This window comes from Falco cherrug, chromosome W, assembly GCF_023634085.1.
Source record: "Falco cherrug isolate bFalChe1 chromosome W, bFalChe1.pri, whole genome shotgun sequence".
Classification (NCBI taxonomy): Eukaryota; Metazoa; Chordata; class Aves; order Falconiformes; family Falconidae; genus Falco; species Falco cherrug.
In genome coordinates this window covers 18,276,099-18,296,384 of record NC_073719.1, presented here as the reverse complement: position 1 = coordinate 18,296,384, position 20,286 = coordinate 18,276,099, and the positions used below count along the sequence as shown (strand labels likewise).

The 20,286-nt window shown below is 52.1% G+C and overlaps 1 protein-coding gene across 1 annotated transcript; it reads right to left on the bottom strand.

The window, feature by feature from the left end:
- Window positions 1-7,190: 7,190 nt before the first annotated feature.
- On the bottom strand, window positions 7,191-8,174 carry LOC129734568 (olfactory receptor 14A16-like). Its single transcript, XM_055698177.1, has one exon. It carries the CDS (start codon window positions 8,127-8,129, stop codon window positions 7,191-7,193), a length of 939 nt encoding a protein of 312 aa, XP_055554152.1. The 5' UTR covers window positions 8,130-8,174.
- Between the last annotated feature and the right edge of the window lie 12,112 nt (window positions 8,175-20,286).

Sequence of the window (20,286 nt, the reverse complement as noted above, 5' to 3'; positions counted from 1 at the left end):
AAGTACTCACTGTGGTACAAGGCAGGAGCACAGGAAGCAATGAACTGAAGCAAGAGCGCTGTCCTCCTTCTTCACCTTCAGCCTTCAGAGGTAGTGGGTGATTCCCCCAGCTCCCTGGGCAGCCTGTTCCAATGCTTGACCACCCTTGCAGTGAAGATGTTTTTCCTCATATCCAATCTGAACCTCTCCTGGTCTAACTTGAGGCTGTTGCCTCTTGTCCTGTGACTTGTTATTTAGGAGAAGAGACCTACCCCAACCCATCTACAACCTCCTTTCAGGTACTTCTAGAGAGCAGTAAGGTCCCCCCTGAGCCTCCTCCTCTCCAGACTGAACAAGCCAAGTCCCCTCTGCTGCTCTACAACAGACTGGGGCTCCAGACCCTTCACCAGCCTTGTTGCCCTTCTCTGGACATGCTCCAGCACCTCAACATTTCTCTTGAAGTGAGGGGTCCAAAACAGAAACACAGTGTTCAAGGTGTGGCAGGTCACCTTGTCCCAGAAGGAGATCAGATTCATCAAGTAGGACCTGCCTTTCACAAACCCATGCTGGGTGGTCTTGACCTCCTGGTTGTCCTGTGCTTCCTGTTGTATGTCGCTCAAGAGGATCAGCTCCACAACCTTCCCTGGCACTAAGATCAGGTTGACAGTCCTAGGAAGTATCCTCTTTTCTACGCTTCTTGTAGGTGGGCACCACTTTGACTAACCCCCAGGCTTCTGGTGACTCCCTACTTAGCCAGGACTTCTGACATTCACCCCGGGGTGATGCATTAGAGAAACAGACCAACGATTTTCACAGTGTTCCTGGATCACAAGATGTCCATAGCCAAGGACACTTTCCAAAGCACTTTGTCCTCCCTGGACATGAGGTTCACCTGCACCACAGGTCCTCTGGGGCTGCAGAGGCAACACAGACAGACATGTCCTCTCCTGCCACCACTGCACAGTCCAGCCCTTTGTCCCTCTGGTCTTGAGGACAGCTGGGTTTTCTCTCCTTAGGGACATTTCATTTCACCGTTAACAGTGCCACCTGCCAACCACCCCAGTATGCTCTGCAGCAAAATTTAGCAGGCATTGGGCTTTGGGTACTTGGTACCCGCTGTTTTTGTTACATGTTTGATCTTGGCCGTGGTGCCACAGCTGAGGTCCAATGCGTCTCTTCTCTGCCATAAAGAACCTAAATCAGGGAGAGCAAGGGGCCAAACTCTTACTTAACCAGCGTGAGGAAGCCTTAGGATCAATGACCTCACATCTTACTGGGGACTTTTATAACCCTGTGGGTTTACATGGCAAGGGTTTGGGAGTGGTCATGGGGTTTGTAGGGCTGACAAAGGTGAGAAGAGGTCAAGAGTTGGCCCCATGGCCAAGAAAGCCACATTCAGCTGGCTCTGAAATGGACCTGCTACCTCCCTGAGCTCATAAGTAATTCTAGCGGCACCTCTGTGAAAAACCAATGGAAGAAAGGACATAACACAGTGTGCAGCATTTGTAGGAGAGAAAAAGTGAGAAACAGGGCACGGAAACAGCCCTACAAACACCAAGTGAGTGAAGAAGGAGGGTGGGCCATGAGGGAGAGGCTTGGTGGGCTCATGGAGGCCAATGATCAACCCACCGACCCCGAAATTTCCAGGACAGCACAGTGACAATGTTCCTTTAGGTGAATGCAGGTTCTTTACATCAGCGTTTTAGCACCGCTGCCAGATGAGCCAACAGCTGTGATGGTCAGCTGGATCTGAAACCCTGTGTCACCCCTGTCCACCTTGGCTCCAGCAGCAAAGCATTTATGGAATCTCATGTCCCAGGGGCAGTGAGGCAGGAGAGCAGCAGAGTGCAGGTGCCAGGCCTCAGACTGGCAGGCTGTGGCCAATGCTGGGAACTTTCACAGGGCAGTATCACTCAAGGGAGAAGAATTCAGTGCAAGTGGTCACAAGGAGGCCATGAGGCCCCAGGGCCAGAGGACAACTCGTCTTCTCATAGGCCTTGGTGGCAGAGGCAATGGCCGTACGCAAGGGGACAGCCCTTGGGTTCTCTTGGTGACTTCCAGCCTTGCCCGTGCCCTTTGCCTTCCATCTCACGTTGTCCTACGCTGTCCCACGGCTGCTGCTTTTCCCCGGCAGGCAGCTGAAAGTCAAATATTGCTAGTCTTGCCAGAGAAACGGCAGAAATTAGGACCTAAGAGCCCACAGGATCCACCAGAAAACAATCAGTTGGCTAATATACTGAAGGCAACCCAAATCACGGATGATGGGTGACTCCTTCGCATCAACTAACATTTACAGAGGAAATTATCTGTGAATTGGTTAAAAGGAAGCACCAAGAAACTCCCTGGGGAATTGAGAGTTGGGTAGAAGACTTGAAAGGGCAAGTTCTAAATGTACCATGACTGGGAAAACAAAAAGCAGAGTGAAGAAGCCTGAGTTGTACCTGAAGAATAACCCTCACCTACCCAATGATCTTTCCCAGGGCTGACAAAGCCCAGGGGATTACTGGCAATTAGACTTTTTCCAAGTTACTGCAGCAGAATGGGTATCAGTATCTTTTAGTCATGACAGATGCTTTTTCAGGCTGGCGGGAAGCTTTCCCTCGCCGCAACAATAAGAAATATCATAAGTGTACGTTCAGAGATTATACTGAGATTTGGGGTACCCATAGGACTTTCTTTGGGCAGGGCTCCACACTTGGTAGTAGAAGCCCTTCACCTTTTAGCTAAACTAGGAGGGGTAAAATGGGATCTCCACACTCCATGGAGACCTCAATCAAGTGGGAAAGTAGAAAGAATGAAGCAAAGCCTGAAAGGACAGATGAGTAAAATTTGCCAAGAACCTCAGAGAGAGCAGTCAGATGCTTTTCCCTCAGCATTGCTACAGATACAGGATCCAGCGTAAACGGAAGGAGAGAGTTAGTCCTTTGGAAAGGATACATGGTAAACCTTGCCAGGTGACAGAAATGGGAGTGAATCCCAAAATAATAGAAGGGAAACATGGCTTAAAAGAGTATGTTCAGTCTCTAGGAAAGGTCCTGTCCTCTCTCCAGAGGTACGTCACTGTGAGCGCAGATCTATCCCTGGACGTGCCTGTACATCACTACCGACCCGGAGATTGTGTGTATCTTAGAACGTGGTTGGATGAACCGTTGAAGAGAAGTGAAAGGACCTTTCCAGATTTTGCTCAGCACCTACGCTGCTGTCAAGCCTGAAGGAGTCACTCCATGGACGTGCCATAGCAGGGTTTAAGCAGCCACATCACCAGAATGGACTGTCAAGCAAGAAAAACCTTTATGCTTGAAACTACCTCCAGAATCATGAAGTTCTAGGTTCGGTATCTTGCATTATTGCCAGACAGCATATAAGTGAATGACTGAAATGCGACCCCAGATAAGACTGGGCTGTCTACAGGGAAGCTGGAGTCTTCTACTTGCCTCTCCTTTGTAGATATATGTTGAAACATGTTTTACAGATGTATAGAATTTGGCCTGTGATGTGGTATGCTAAATCCTCAGCTTGGGTGGGATCAGGAGGAGTCATGGACACGGAATACTCATTTGAAAATTGTTGAAGAATCGATAAATGCTGTTAGGAGGAGTGATTGTTGGGTAGGTACCCATTTCCCTGAATGTCCTCATGCAGGAATGCCTGTAGCTGGTATCCCCATCCCATTGGGGACTAGTGGGAGTAACTGTGGCTAAGACCAAAATACACTCACTGGAACGAGACTGACCTCCAGACCTGGGCAACACTGAATCCACACTCAGTGTGAAGTGTGTTACTAAAATGAAGCCGAGACACACCAAAATGGAACTCTGGTCTTTGTGGGGCCCTACCCACATTGTGATTGCCCAATGCATTTCATGAAGCTGTCAGAACTAACTAGCAGTAGGTACTGGAACGTTCCACTGGGCACTGGGTGGTGCTGGATATGTGCCATGTAGCACAAAAAGCGTTACCACCAAGATGGCTGGGTAGATGTACACGGGGAGGGATTTTTCCTGATATGACTGACTGAGACACTGGACAACAGTCGGTGGGGAACAACTTACCTGCGGAGATACAGGCAGAATCAACCACCCCTTCCAGAGAGACCCACTGGGTTTCACTCTTTTGCTGGGTGGTTTATTCCTTGGCGAGGGGCTGCTGAACTGGGGAAGGCAGTGACAAAGAGATCCACAGGAAAGGAAGAGATGGCCAAGGACACTGCAGATGCCATAAACTGCACCCTGTACGGCAGAGACAATGGCCGTACGCAAGGGGACAACCCTTGGGTTCTCTTGGTGACTTCCAGCCTTGCCCGTGCCCTTTGCCTTCCATCTCACGTTGCCCTACGCTGTCCCACGGCTGCTGCTTTTCCCCGGCAGGCCGCAGGCACCCATCTGGCTTCCCCACCGTGCTCTCACCCTGCCCTTGCCACACATGCACTGATGTCTGCCCACCCTCACACGCTGTGCCTGCAAACACACAGACATGGACTGATCTCATACTCCTTCTGGGTGACGTCTCCCACCACGGCACAAGCCCCTGAGTGACATTTCCTCCTCCTGACCTCCAGTCTCCACTTTCCCAGCTGCACTGGGTGGCAGTGCTTCTCCCTCCTGCTCTTCCCTACCTCCAAGGAAAGCTCCACCACCTGGGAAACCACCCTTCAGGCGGGCATCCCGACCCGTCCCCCTCCTTGTGGCCTTTCCCCTGACCATGCCACGGCCTCACCGCGCTCTTCCAAGGCTGCGAGCCTTTCAGCTTCTCGCATAGACACGAGCAAGCCGTGTGCCTGCTGCGGTGCAGTCATGTCCTCAGGCAGCAGCGATGTGACAAGCAAGAAAGAAGCCCCTTGGTTCTGCTGGCCTGCCCAAGACACAGGCAGATGGAGCTTAACAGCACGTGTCCCAGCCATGAGTCAGGGGCTGCCCTACGCGCTGTGTCAGGCAGAGGCGACCTCACCGCCCCTTTCCCAGGCACATTGCTGCTGGTGGCCTGTCCCCTCCGCAGGCAGAACTGGCCTCACTGCCCCCGTCACAGCCATTGGCTTCCTGCTGGAATGTGAGTCCCTGAGACACAACTGACCACGAGATACCGTCCTCAGCCGTCACCCTCCCCGTGGCCCAGCACCCAGCAGATGAAGGGAAGCTTCTCTCAGCCAATTTATCTCATGGATTTCCTACCTACCATTTGGGTGGAAGAACAGTCCTCAGGGGAACTGCTTTGTTTCTACTGGACCATGTATCGTCTCTGCTTCTGCGCCTCTGTTTTCCCTTCTTCCCCCTGCTATCCCATCCCAGCTGAGCTCTCCAGGGAAGTGAGTCAATGAGTCCTAGAATATCTCAGGTTGGGAGAGGCCCCTGTAATGCCCTTGTCCAGCTGTCCTGCTCAAGGCAGGGTGAACTGGATGGCATCTCTCAAGGGCTCTGCCCACTTTGGCATCATCCACAGAAGGGTCTGGAAAGCCACTTTGTCAACTTGTACTGGGAGACAATAAAGACATTCAACACAGTTGGCCCAACTGCTTGCACTGGAAGATGCCACTAGTCAGTGGCCACCAGGAGGACTTGACCACTGGTGACATTTGGTCTTGAGCCCCTGTGGCGTATGATGCACCGACTCTGGGAGAGGATCGAAGGCACGAAGACACTCAAAGACACCTCGAAGACACTTTATTAATCAATAATCAAGCAAGCCTTTTATACCTTTGCAGGGGGCGGACGTGTCAGCCTTTAATTGTGCTCAGCAATTTTCCACTCTGGGCTCTTTTTTTATTACAGACACAGCAGCTCAGCAACTCCCTTTATCTACAAGGCTAAAAGCTCTGCAGACCACTCCCTATCTTCAAGTTTCTCCTCTTGCTCCCATGGCTTCCTTCCAACAGGCATAACTGTGTCTCTCTCCCAAGGTCGGGTTTCGCTCCCTGACGCTGTTGAGCTAGCTCGAGAGATAGCCACAAGCCCCCAGCCAACTTCCCCCCACAGTATCCTCCATTTCTTCACTCCAGAAGTCACCCATCTGCCTATACAAAAGTGCAGGAGAAAAAGTCAAAACCCTTGCAAAGGTCCAGGTACAAACCATCCCCTTCTTGCCTCAATACGTATGGGTGCAGCAACCCCTTTGATGTCCCACAGTTACCTGGAAATGGCTGCAGGAGTATTTCCACCGTCATTTCCCCAGACACTAAGGTGAGGATGAGCAGCCTGTATTTCTCCCAGTTGTCCTTCTTGCTTTTCCTGAACAAAGGCTGGATGTCTGCCGTTTCCCAGGACCCCAGAACCTCCCTGATTGCTCGGACACATTTGAGGGCACCATCCAGAAAGGGTGCCGTGATCAGACCGAGGCACTTGCAATGAGCCTGCCCAAGGCGGGTGAGATGAATCTCCCTGGGACAGTGGCCTTTGTTCCTGCAGTCACACACAGGAACGGCCAGGCGCTGGGAGGTGTCCCCACCTCAGCTGGCCTCATGCACTGCTGGCGTGGTTGAACCCCAGCCTCACGCGCACAGGGGTGCTCAGAGGCACCAGCCCGTCCCTGGCACGTGTGGAGGCAGAGCACTGCAGCAGGCACAGTGACTGCCTGGCCTCCTGCTGCCCCTGCCAGAGGCTGGCAGCACCTCAGCCCGGGGGTGTCGCGCCCTGCTCAGCACCTCGCGGAGATGGCCCTCGTCATGAGCAATGGGCACGGGGACCTCGGTTCAAGGAAGCACGTTGCAGTGCTGCATTCAGGTGGTCTCCACAAGTCCAGAACATATTATGGAGGCCAGCACCGTCACAGAGTGCCCGTTGCCTGCCCCTGCCTGCGCTCACAGGACTGCCACGCAGCACGGCGGTGACCAAGCTGCCAGAGCACTCAGGCCTTACACCAAGGCATGGGGTCAGAAGGAGAGTGTGGAAGTGGAAGGAGGACAGCACTGGAGAGCCAAGGGCTGGTGTTCCCTGGTACTGCTGCCATGCCAGGAACCTTTTCCCCTCCATCTGTGGACACAGGAACAGTCCCTGCAGCTCCAGAAAGGCCTTGGAAGGAAGAATCCCAGCAAAAATAAAGTTGCCTAATGGCCCTTTGGCTTTGTTAGATGAGGAGAGAGCAGGGCACCTTCAGAAAAGAAAATCGCAGAAGGAATTAGAATGGGGATGACAACTTTATCAGAACAGAAATACCACAAGTAACTACAAAAAATTCAGAAGACAGTCAGGGTCTGTGATGAACTACATTATAAATGCTATTCATAATTTTATTCCTTCAGAACATCCAGTTATCAGTTTGCACATTGCACCCTTCAGCTCCTGGTTCCTCATGCTGTAGATGAGGGGGTTCAGTGCTGGAGGCACCACCGAGTACAGAACTGACACCACCAGGTCCAGGGATGGGGAGGAGATGGAGGGGGGCTTCAGGTGGGCAAACATGCCAGTGCTGAGAAAGAGGGAGACCACGGCCAGGTGAGGGAGGCACGTGGAAAAGGCTTTGTGCCGTCCCTGCTCAGAGGGGATTCTCAGCACAGCCCTGAAGATCTGCACGTAGGACAGAATAATGAAAACAAAACATCCACAGGCTAAACAGGAACTAATCACAATAAGCCCCACTTCCCTGAGGTAGGTGTGTGAGCAGGAGAGCTTGAGGATCTGTGGGATTTCACAGAAGACCTGTCCCAGGGCATTGCCTTGGCAGAGTGGCAGTGAAAAAGTATTTGCTGTCTGTAGGAGGGAGTTGAGAAACCCACTGGCCCAGGCAGCTGCTGCCATGTGGACACAAGCTCTGCTGCCCAGCAGGGTCCCGTAGTGCAGGGGCTGGCAGATGGCCACGGAGCGGTCATAGGCCATGACGGTGAGGAGAGAACACTCTGCTGAAAGGAAAAAGACAATCAGGAAGAGCTGTGCAGCACATCCTGAGTAGGAGATGTCCCTGATGTCCCAGAGGGAGTTGGCCATGGCTTTGGGGAGAGTGGTGGAGATGGAGCCCAGGTCGAGGAGGGAGAGGTTGAGGAGGAAGAAGTACATGGGGGTGTGCAGGTGGTGGTCACATACTACAGCAGTGATGATGAGGCCATTGGCCATGAGGGCAGCCAGGTAGATGCCCAGGGAGAGCCAGAAGTGCAAGAGCTGCAGCTCCCGCGTGTCTGCCAATGCCAGGAGGAGGAACTGGGTGATGGAGCTGCTGTTGGACATCTGCTGCCTCTGGGCATATGGTCCTGTCACAGGAGAAAAAGACAGCGATAATTTAGGGGAGACTTCTGCAAGCAAAATCAAAGCCATTTCCCACAGACCATCCCCCCGTCACACACAGACATCCCTCTCTTTTCTCGGAGACCTTCCTGCAGCTGTGTGGCTGCAGCCCTGCTTGGTGCTGGCCGTGTGGGTGATGAAGAGCAGGGCATCTGCCCACGGGCTCTTGACCAGCCAGCCCCACTCTGCAGCAGTGGGTGGGGGCAGGGACCAGTCCTGGTGTTTAACTTTGTCCTCTGAAACCAGTGCCAACGCAGAAGGGCTGGTCAGCGTCTGCAGCGCCAAAGCTAAGGAACGGGAAGGGTGAAGGCATTGTAAGAGAGCTTTAGTTTTTTTCACAGCTCCCCCCCATCTCTCCTGTTGAGTATTTTCAGATGTCAGAAAAGCAGAGCATTTTTGCTGCCCTCCGGTGGAACAGAGTGAGGTCTGTGAGGCAAGAGGATTGCTGTGGGTGAGTGCCCAGTGAGGGGAGGTGGTCTGTCCTTCTGGTTCCCAGTTTCTGTGGGCTTGCACCTTCCTGAGATGAATGGTGGCCACACTCCCATGTTACCCTGAAATACCACAAGGCACTGCTGAGAACGGTCTGACCCACCACAGACCAGTAAAGGTTGTAGACTTTCATCAGAACTCAGCATCCCACCCACAGCAAAGGATACACAGCTCATTTCACCCACCCCAGCAGTGTTTTCTCCATCACAGAAACTCTACGCATCTACGTGGGGCTTTCAGATCGCTAATGGGTGCGAGGGGACAGGTTTCCATTCTGGAGGGCAACGCACTGCTTGGAAGGGAACTTCAAGGAGGTAGCCAAGTGCCCTAACAAGAGCATCAGGTTCAGGGAGAACCAGCCCATTGCCCAGCCCCACATAGGGCATTGCCCACAGCCCCACGGGTGAGAGGAAAGCTGGGACACTTGTTCCCATGGACACACCTGCAGGAGAGGACCCACAAGGTCAGAGTGTGACTCTGCAGCTGAAACACCCATCCCCAGAGAGCCTGACAGCAAGAGCTAGAGAATAAAACTAACCCAAAACGGCAGAGAAAGAAGTAAAATTGCACTGATGGCCTAGGTAAGAGTGTCCAGGGCGAGCGAGCCAGGCACTGAGGGCAGCGTTGCCCTTGCCCAGCTCTGCTCGCCACCTCCCACACACCAACACTGCCGGGCAGCTGCTCTCAGCCCCTGTGCTCTGCAGAGGGACCGGGGCACGTGGCTGCAGAGCTGCACCACGGCTCTGCTGGAGCTCTGGCTGCAGAGGGGGTGGCTCACGCCTCGGGACCCCCAGCCCTGAGGGCAGAGGCTTTGCTGGGGGGAGAGCAGGCCAGGGGGATGCCTCAGAGAAAGGGGTCTGCACTGCACATGGTCAGAGAGAGCTTTCTGATTCTCCCTTCAACAACAATTCTGTCTGAAGTTTCCTATCAGTCCCCTGGGCTCCTGGCATCCTTGCTTACCTGTGCAGTGATCACCAAGGAGACGGATTCCCCCAGAAGAGACAGGCTCTGTGATCCACAGGTTTCCTCAGGTCATTTCAAGCAGACATTGTTCATGCCTCACCCTGACTGTATGACCCGTCACTCTGTCCTGGCTCGGGCTGGCATGGAGTGCATTTTCTTCACAGCAGCCCTTCTGGTGCTGTGCTTTGCGTCTCTTCCTAAGGCAGCGCTGACCACACACCAGTGTTTTGGCCACCGCTGCAGAGTAATCACCAAGGCTTCTCTTTCTCACACTCTGCCTGCGCTACAAGGAGACTGGGGGGACGCAAGGAGCTGGGGCAGCTGACCCCCAGTGACCACAGGGATATTGCATATCCCAGGACGTTGTGCTCATCAATAACAGCTCGGGGAAAGGAGGATGAAAAGAGGACGTTTGTGGTCATGGCATTTGTCTTCCCGTGTCACTGATAGATGTGCTGAAGAGCAGCTTTTCTGGGGATGGCTGAACCCCTGCTGCCCATGGCAAGGAGTGAGCGAATTGCTCATGTTGCTCTCCTCGCACACAAAGCTTTTGCTTCTCCTATCAAACTGTTATTTTCCTGACCTGTTAGTTTTCCTCTGATCCTCTCCCCCATCACGCTGGGCATGTAAGGGGTCAGTGAGCAACAGATGCTGGGCATTTGGGTGCTGGCCAGTGTCAAACCACAACTAATTCCTCCCTCAGTGCCACCCTGGCTGCTCTCCCCTTTGATCCACACTCAAGCTCTCACCCAACCTCATTGCCTGTCCAATACAAGAGCTCCATGTATCTGAGCTGCCCTGACCTCACACAGAGCGTCCCCCTCCCCTCATCTTTCCTGTAGGTCTCCCCTACAGACCTTGTGTCTCCATCCACCACCAAAGGCGTGGGAGCTGCCCTGCCCCTCCTCAGCGCTTACGGCACTGATGTCACAGCTCTGTGGTGGCACAGGGGGCTCCTGCTGCCCGCGCCCCAGGCGGTGGGCTCTGGGGCCCATGTGGGCTGCAGCACCTCAGGGGTGGCACCAGGGCCAAGGGCAGGCTTGTCACACGGACACCGGTACCCAGGGATGGGAGCCCTTGTGTGGGAGGGGTTTGCTGCCCAGCAGAGGATGCTGGAGCGGGTGGCAGGGGGCAGCAGAAGGATGAAGGACGTTCCCACCACGAGAGCAAGGGCTGCAGTCCCCGAGGCCAGAGGGCAACAGGCCTGGGCTGCGCAGCCCTGGCAGGAGAGGGCTTTGCTCTCCCAGGTGACTCTGTAGCACCCTGCGGCCTGTGCCAGAGCTGAAGCTCATCTCCAGGATGGGCAAGATGCTGCTGCTGGTGCTGAGCGAGCCCCTGGGGGAGGCCAGCCCGTGATCCAGCCCTCCTGGGGCTATCCTGCTGGTGGCAGGCCGGCCAGAGAGCAGCTCTGCAGAGAAGGACCTTTGGGTGCCAGAGGACAAGCAGCTGAGCAGGAGCCATCGATGCACCCTCATGGCAAAGGCCAACGGCCCCCTGGGCTGCATTAGGGAAAGCATCGCTGGCCGATGGGGGGAGGTGACCCTTCCCCTCCTCTCAGCACTGCTGAGGCCACATCTGGAGGGCCATGTCCAGGGCTGGGCTTCCCAGAGCAAGGGAGTTGTTGACCTACTAAAGTCCTGCAAAAGGCCACCAAGCTTCTTGAAGGGACTGGAACATGTCTCCCAGGAAGACAGGGTGAGAGATCTACAGCTGTTCAGTCTGGAGAAGAAAAGCCTCTGAGAGTCTTATTAATGTATGCAGCATTCCATGTGAGCCAAGGTATCACTTTTTGAACTGAGGATGTTCAACCACTGCAGGTAGTTGCCGAGAGTGGTTATGGAACGTCCACCCCTTGACATATTCCAAACCTACCGAGCCAAGGCCTTGTACAACCGGCTTGAGCTGGCTGCACGTTTTAAACTAATTGGTTCTTGAAGCTAAGCCTTGCATACTAGGCAATCCCTGATTGGTGGTTAACTACCAGCAATTAACCGCAAGGTGTTACCTTTCCTTGGCGCCATCCTTGGCGCCATCCGTCTCCCGCTCCCCTGTGCTCTGCAAACATGCCCCATCATGTTAATTGTTGTCTAGACAAGCTCGAGCACACTCCCCTCAGCTAACTGATTGCCACGCATGGTCCTAGTTTGCAGCCCGCTCCTGCATCTCCCCCTTCCTGTTGCACAAAAGAACCCCTGAAACCGAGCAAAAACAAGGCACAAGTAATAGAACAAATAAAAAACCAACTAAGACACATTATCAATGTCAAAATAACCCACTGTCTTTGTTCCGTACAGTTTTACAATTTCCCCTTTTTGCTTTTGAACAGCTAGTACCAGGTTTGCCATGTTCTGCAGGGCCCTTGCAAACATGACAGCAACCAAGGCAATAGCAAACAAACAATACTGCCAACTGAGTGAATGGATGCCAAAAAGGCTGACATTTTCTCAGATTTTGATAACATGTTGCTGCAATGGGGTGCCTAAAATCCACGCAGCACATACCATCAAAATCCTCACAGCCATGTCCTTGAACCAACACCAAAAAGCAGTGGCAATTTTGACTCACATTCTGAACTGCCTACCAAACAAGGTGATTTAACTCTTTAATGCTTTCCCTGCTGTTACTCTGGATAAGAGAAGAACCGCTGCGACACGTTCCCATCATAGCCTCCTACTACATTAGCATCTACAGAAAGACAACTATCGACATTCCAAGTGCAAACAATATCAACTTCTTTTGGATTAACATTATACATAGGTGGAAGGGCACACCAAACAAGAACTGGTTCAGTCAAAAAGTTCGAAACATCGCATGCCTTCTCTGAACATACCTCTGGGGTCATTCCCTTCATTCCCTCTCTTTTTTATGCAAAGAGAAACACTTTTACCATAACAGAGAAGCCCCTATTTACATCTGAGCCCGGACACAAACCGCAGCTGTATGCGCCACCAGGCTCAGGGCAGAAATCGTTTATGCAGTTACATAGCTGTATATCACTACAAGCATGCAGACACCTATTAAACACTAGATAACCATGTTTATCTTTCCTAGTCTCCTTCACAATACCCAGCTGTTCTCTCATCTCTTGTTAGGTCAAATATTCTCCAGCTTCCTCTCCTACATCTCTCTTCAGACATTCTCTATCCTCCTCTTTTTTGCTTGTTAATTGCGACAAGGCAAAGGTTGTGTGTAGCTGGGTGACCATGACCTGATTTATGTTACAATCAACTAAACACTGAATACAGGAAAAAAAGGTATGGGAGACATAAGGCAAACATCACTAAGGTGGTTAAAGATAATGATAATAAATCCTGTAATACTTTTGAGTCATGGCCCAAAGTTTCCCAGCCGTGAGAAGAGACCAAAGGCCTCCCGCCCCTGGCTCTGTTGCAGATCTTTGTTTTAAGGCTTTTAAGTTTTGTATACTTTTGTAAATTAATTCACAGTGGTCACTCAGATTCACGTAACACATCCTATCAAAGTCTTCACACTTGTGTCCCTGTGCTAATAATAAAAATCAATAGCAACTCGGTTCTGTAGCAACATATGATGGACAGAATCAACATCTGTTAATAAGCCAGGAAAAAAATAGTATTTGTGGTATTACTTTGATTAGCAAGCTAGCAGCCTAATTTACTAAGCAAGTTAAGAGCGTGTACTATTCTTACAGAAGAGATTAGAGAAGCAAAAATGTGTTATGCTGCATTCCAGAACTCAGCCTGAGAATTACAGTCTGCTGTGAGTTCTGCGTGACAATCATTTGACACATGTTGGGGTTGCGATTGTGAAAGTTGCCCGTTTACAGTTTTCATTGACATTATCACAGCTCGTTGTTTTAAAAGCAACCCTTGAGCTTCCTGATGTTCGACTTGCTGCAAAATATTCTGAAGCCAATCAATCAAGTTAGTATTAAAGTTAGTGACTCTCTAGGACCCTGCAAGACTGTGGCAAGACTCCCGCATCCTGACTGCCTTAATAGCCATCTCATTCATTTGCAAACAGTTGTCCCTGGAATACCTTGCCTGAGTCACAGAATCTGCACAGTTAATTGCTCCAGCCAACTGCTCATAGTTAACAGCAATTCCCCGATTAAGGTTTTCAGTCAAGGCCACTACACATAGCTCACAAAAATCAAATAACCACATCATATACTGTATCAGTTAGTACCATACAAAGCAGTAACTTCCAATCATGCAGTGTGAGTGTATAAGGCTCTGCCATCACTTCAAGAAGGGACATAGCAAATGTATTATGAATCCTCCCTTCCCCCACTGCTTTGCTTAACCCTGTAACAGCCTCGTATTGCACAGGCTGCCACTCTGCAGGTTGATTTGTCTGACAAAATACTGAACATGCCCTAGCGACTCCCAAAACCCATCACTTAAGTGTTTCCCACTTGCATTCCTGCCACCAATCCCTCAGACCCCCTTTCACCCTCCCCGAAAGTACAGTCAATAAATCGGGAGAGACAAGGGGATGGGGGAAAGGTCTAGCTCCTTTTCCAGATCTATAGGACCTGGATCAAAAGGTTTATCAGTGTCAATAAAATCATTGTCCGAGTTGTCCTGTTCCCGTGCTTGGTCCTGTGTTGTGAGGGTCGCTGCAGTCAGTGACAGAAGCTTTGGGGGCAGAGGAGGTGTGGACAGAATCGCCATCGCTGACGGTGTCTTGAGAAGAGTCTCGCTGTCAGTGGAATTTACAGCTTCCTCTGTTTTGGCACCGTTAGTAGAATTAGTCTACACTTGGCAAAGAGTAGTCAGAATTTGCCACCAAGGTGCTAAATGCATTCCCGACACGGAGCTCCCCTCCACGGCAGCATCATACAATTGGCTGCTGTCTGTACACACTTTCATTCTTTCCAAGTCTCTAAAGTTTCTTGGCTGCTCACCTGTCTCGATGCATACAGGTGTTATCCTCGGGGTTTAGGTTGTCCGCCTGGTCCAGCCAGCAAGACGATCGTTCAGCCAAGCCGTCTCCTCCGGAACGCAGCCCTCTTCCACGAGCTGGCTTTTTTATCGACCAGTTCCGTCCTTATTCTTCCAAGGCTTGGGAACACCACCATAGGGGTCACCATTTGGGGAGACTGAGGCATGGGCTCCCGGATCTGACTAGAAGACCCTTTATGAGTCCATATACATCCCTCACAGGGGAAGACACTTGATTTCCATGCTTCCACAGCTCATCTCTCACTTCCAGAGGGACTTCATTTGCCGGTTCCCGCTTCCTTTCAGCAGCTCATTCAACGTTCTGTGGGACTTGCAGCCTGCCGCTCAGCCTGGCGGTTCATAAACCCATCACGTCGGGGTCTCCAGTTTGCTGCGATGGATAGACGGGACGCTGTTTGATGCTAGCAAATGCCGACTTATTGTGCAGAAGCACGAGTTTATTTATGTTATCAGAGGTCGTGTGCTTTAAACAGATTGGTTCCTTATGACGCGCGGAAAACGGACTCCACAATCCGTAAGATTGTAAAGTCGGTATGTTTAATCAGCGCTGGGCAGCACGGGGGTAGTCCTGCCAAAAATCGTGCGCGCCTGGCGCGAAAACTTGCGCGATTTTATAAGGCAACTCATTACATATTCATAACAATGTCGTAATACGCCTATACATATGCATTACCTATCCCCGCTTTGTATTAAAATTAGCTCTGCGAGTCATTTCCATATTTTTCTCTCAACTGAGTTTGCGCAGTGTCCCCTGGTGGTGGTCGTCAGGGGTCCTGAGGATGAAGGCAGGTGAGTCTTCCTCGTGACCGCTAGTTGCCCCCACACCTGGCGCAGGCTCAGTAACGTCCTGCTCTTTGTCCAAACCGCAGAACCGGCTTTGGCTTGTTCTTGCAAGGCTGTAATCTTTCTTTGGACTTATATGGTCATAAAGCTGGACTTATATGGTCATGAAGCCCTTTACTCCCGTACACCTTGTCACAGCACCCAAGCAAACCCTGTAAGATTTGGCAAACAGCTAAACAGACTATCATAGTCATTAAACTTTACAACTTTACCCTAAACAGCTAAGCAGACTATCATAATCGTTAAACTTTACAACTTTACCCTAAACAGCTAAACAGACTATCATAGTCATTAAACTTTACAACTTTACCCTAAACAGCTAAGCAGACTATTACAATCGTTAAATCCTACAACTTTACCCTAAACAGCTAAGCAAACTATCATAATCGTTAAACTCTACCCTGTCTCTTACCCCCCCCCCCCCTCACTTAAGCTAAGCATTACATGCCAGGCAATCCCTGTTTGGTTAACTACAAACAAAGGACACTTTAAGTAAATTTTTACACTCATCAATTAACAGCAAAGTGTTACTTCCCCTTGGCACCATCTGTTCCTCATCTTCTTACCTTTTCTCGGCCAGACTCATTCTGTTGGTTGTTATCTATTCACCCTCCTTATCCTCCCAGGGTCTTCATGTAAGACAGAACAATGAAAACAAAACACCCAAAGAATAAAGAGGCACCAGCCACAATTAGCCCCATTTCCCTGAGGTAGGTGTGTGAGCAGGAGAGCTTGAGGATCTGTGGGATTTCACAGAAGACCTGTCCCAGGGCATTGCCGTGGCAGAGCGGCAGTGACAGTGTATTGGCCGTGTGCAGCGCAGCACAGAGAAACCCACTGGCCCAGGCAGCTGCTGCCATGTGGACACAAGCTCTGCTGCCCAGCAGGGTCCCGTAGTGCAGGGGCTGGCAGATGGCCACGGAGCGGTCATAGGCCATGACGGTGAGGAGAGAATACTCTGCTGAAAGGAAAAAGACAATCAGGAAGAGCTGTGCAGCACATCCTGAGTAGGAGATGTCCCTGGTGTCCCAGAGGGAGTTGGCCATGGCTTTGGGGAGAGTGGTGGAGATGGAGCCCAGGTCGAGGAGGGAGAGGTTGAGGAGGAAGAAGTACATGGGGGTGTGCAGGTGGTGGTCACATACTACAGCAGTGATGATGAGTCCGTTGGCCATGAGGGAGGCCAGGTAGATGCCCAGGGAGAGCCAGAAGTGCAAGAGCTGCAGCTCCCGCGTGTCTGCCAATGCCAAGAGGAGGAACTGGGTGATGGAGCTGCTGTTGGACATCTGCTGCCTCTGGGCATGGGAACCTGCTCAAGGAGGAAAAGTAGTGACAAGTCAGGCAATTCTTCTGTTAAGGCAAGTGAAAGCCGTTTCTCCTAGATGCGCCCCCGCTGCCCCATGTCCCCCCTCTGCCGTTCCTAGGAGAGCTCCCTTCCGAGCCGTGGCTGGAGCTGTGCTGAGTGCTGGCCGAGTGTGCTGTGAGGAGCAGGGGCTGTGCCCGCTGGCTGCCCAGCAGTGAGCCCTGCTCTGCAGCAGGGGCTTCATGGGAACCGTGGGGGCAGGGGCCAGTCCTGGCCTTGCACTGGCTCAGCCCAAACTGCTCCCAGCGCAGAAGGGCCTGTCAGCATCGGCTCTGCCCGTGCTGAGCAACGGCCATGGCCAGAGTCAGGTCAGGAGGGCTTTGTGCTGTGCTCAGGGAGAGCAGAGTGAGTGCTGAGAGGCAAGGGCACTGTCTGTGCCTGAGGGCAGAGGCAGGGACTCTGCTCTCTCCATCCCTCTCCTTCCCAGCTGCCCGGCAATTGCTCCTTTCTTAGATGGAGAGTGATCACACTGCCATGTTACCCTGACAAGCAGCCAGGCACTGCTGAGAGCAGAGGGATCCACTGCAGAGAACAGAATGCCTCATCCCTTACCGAAGGCTCAGCACCACACTGCTATCCAAGGACACCCAGGGCTCACTGTGTGCCCTGGCAGGCACATACAGCTTGGGTGGACACCCGAAGTAGGTAGTCAAGTGTCTTGACCATGGCAAGTTCTTGCAGGAGACTCAGCTCCTTCCCCAGCCTCACAGACTGCATTGCCCACAGCATCACAGGTTTGGGGAAAGCTGGGACACCTCCTTGCTGAGGACATGTCTGCACAGGAGGACCCACAAGGTCTGCGCCTGAGCCGGCAGCTGAAACCCCTATTGCCAGAGAGCCTGTCTGCAATGCCAATAGCATCTGAGCAAGGCCAGGAGAGAGACAAAGGGACACTCGGGAACTCCTTCCCCTTCCCCAGCCCGGCACACCACCTCCCACACAGCAGCAGTGCAGGGCAGTCACCCTCAGGCTGTGCTCAGCGAGAAATGGCACCGTGGCAGCAGGAGAGATGCACTTCATCCCTTCTGCTGCTCTGCTGGACCCGGAGCTGTTGAAACACATGGAACCAACGGTCTAAAGGCTGTGCTGGGTGGGAGAGGAGAGCAGAGGTGTGTTGCTCAGGGAAGGCACCTGCACGGCAGACCATGGCCAGGAGGTGCCCCTATCTGCCCTGCATCAGGGTCCCCCTCAGCATCTCCCCCCCTCCCTGCCCAGGGCTCTGCTGCCTGCAGCTGTCCCTGCCAGCTGCTCTTTCTCTGGCCCCAGGGCTCTTCCCTGCCAGCGCTCACAGAGCCCAGCTCAGCCCCTCTGTGCTTTTGATTGTGTCCTTGACCATGGACATCCCGTGAGGCAGGGACACTCTGAAAATCATTGGTCTGTTTCTCTATTGCCTCACCACAGCGATGACTTTCAACAGTGCTGGCTAACTGGGGAGGTCCAAGAAGGCTGAATGTTAGTCACGTGCTGCCCACCTACAAGAAGGGTAGGAGGGAGGTTCGGGATAACCAGGAGGTCAGGACCAGCCAGCATGGATGTATGAAAGGCAGGTCCTTTGTGAGGAATCTGATCTCCTGCTGGGACAAGATGACCTGCCTAGTGGATGAGGGAAAGGCTGTGGATGCTGTCTACCTGGACCTTAGGAAAGCCTTTTGGCTGCATCTCCCACTGCATTCTCCTGGAGAAACTGGCTGCTCATGGCTTCGGTGGGTGTTCTCCACGCTGGGTTCGAGCTGGCTGGACAGCCAAGCCCCAAGAGGGGGAGTAAATGGAGTGAATTCAGGTGACGACGGCCCATAAGGAGTGGTGTTCCCCAGGGCTCAGTGTTGGGGCCAGTCCTGCTTCAGAACTTTATTAATGATCTGGCTTGAGTGCACCCTCAGTGAGTTTGCATACAACACCAAATTGGGTGGCAGTGTTGATCTCCATGAGGGCAGTAAACCTCTGCAGAGGGATCTGCACAGGTTGGATCATTTGGATGAGTCCAGTTGTATGAAGTTCAACCAGGAGAAGTGCCAGTTCTGTACGTGGGTCACAACAGCCCCCCACAACGCTACAGGCTTGGGCCAGAGTGGCTGGAAGGCAGCCTGGTGGGGAAGTACCCTGAGGGTGCAGGTTGACAGATGGTTGAGCATGAGCCATCAGTGTGCCCGGGTGGCCAAGAAGGCCCATATCATCGTGTCTGCTATCAGAAACAGTGTGGCCAGCAGGACCAGGGCAGTGATGGACCCCCTGTACTCGGCACTGCTGAAGCCACACCTTGAACACTGTGTTTCCATTTTGGGCCCCTCACTTCAACAGTAATGTTGAGGTGTTTTAGTATGTCCAGAGAAGGGCAACAAAGGTGGTGAAGGGTCTGGAGCCCTGCACTGTTGAAGAGCACCTGAGGGGACTTAGGTTGTACAGTGTGGAGAAGAGGAACCACAGGGGGGATCTTTCTGCCTGAAAGGATGTTGTAGACTTGAAAGGTTGGGTTGTAGACCTGAAAGGTGGGGTAGGTCTCTTCTCCCAGGTAAGAAGTGACAGAACAAGAGGAATATGCCTCAATTTACACCAAGAGAGCTTTAGATTGGATATGAGGAAAAACATCTTCACTGCAAGGATGGTCAGGCATTGGAACAGGCTGTCCAGGGAGCTGGTGGAATCACCAGCCCTGGAGGTGTTTCAAAAGTACATAGATGCAGTGCTTCGGGACATGATTTAGTGATGGGATTGGCCGTCCTGTGGTAACGGTTGGATTTGATTATCATTAAGGTCTTTTTCAACCTAAATGATACTCTGTTCCTATGCTTCTATGATATTGCAAGCCTACCTAGACCAGTTACTGAGCAAGTTGCTCTAGCTGACCCTGCCTCGGTTGGAGGGCTGGATTCGATGATCTCCAGCGGTCAGTCCAACCTGGAAAAAAAAGCCATATATATGAAAGATCATATATCATGTGTATGTCAACACAACTACGGAAGTTCATGTGAAGAATGTTTCTCCACTCAAATGGCTTGTGGGAAATGCATTTGAAAAATCTGAAAGAAACAAGGCTGCTTTTCTGTGGCCAGGTCATGGGTTAGAATGAGGGTGGCAGAGGGGTGTGTTATGAGGAGGACAGCTGATTCTCAGGAACTCCTCATGCAGGAGGACATGCCTGGCTGTGAAGGGGCCTGTGAGGTCAGTTCTGTCTCTGGAGGTGACAGGCCAGCATCAGGAACGTGGCTGGGACAGTCCCTCTGCCAAGGGACCCCATAGGCCCCATCCAGGACAAGGGCTGGGGTACAGGCTGTCATGTCCATTTTGCCTGTGGACATGAGAGGACAGCAGCAGGCATGTGGCTTGGTCACGTCTCTGGGAGAAGCTAAAAGGCCAGCAGCAGCCATGTGGTTTAGAAGACCATGTGGAGGTGACTTCACTTTTTTGAGGGGAAAGACCACCAAAAATAGCTATTGAGTTATGTTCCCTGCTTGGAAGGCAGTTCCTGAGGTGGTAAAGCCTTTCTGGGTAGTGGGAAGAA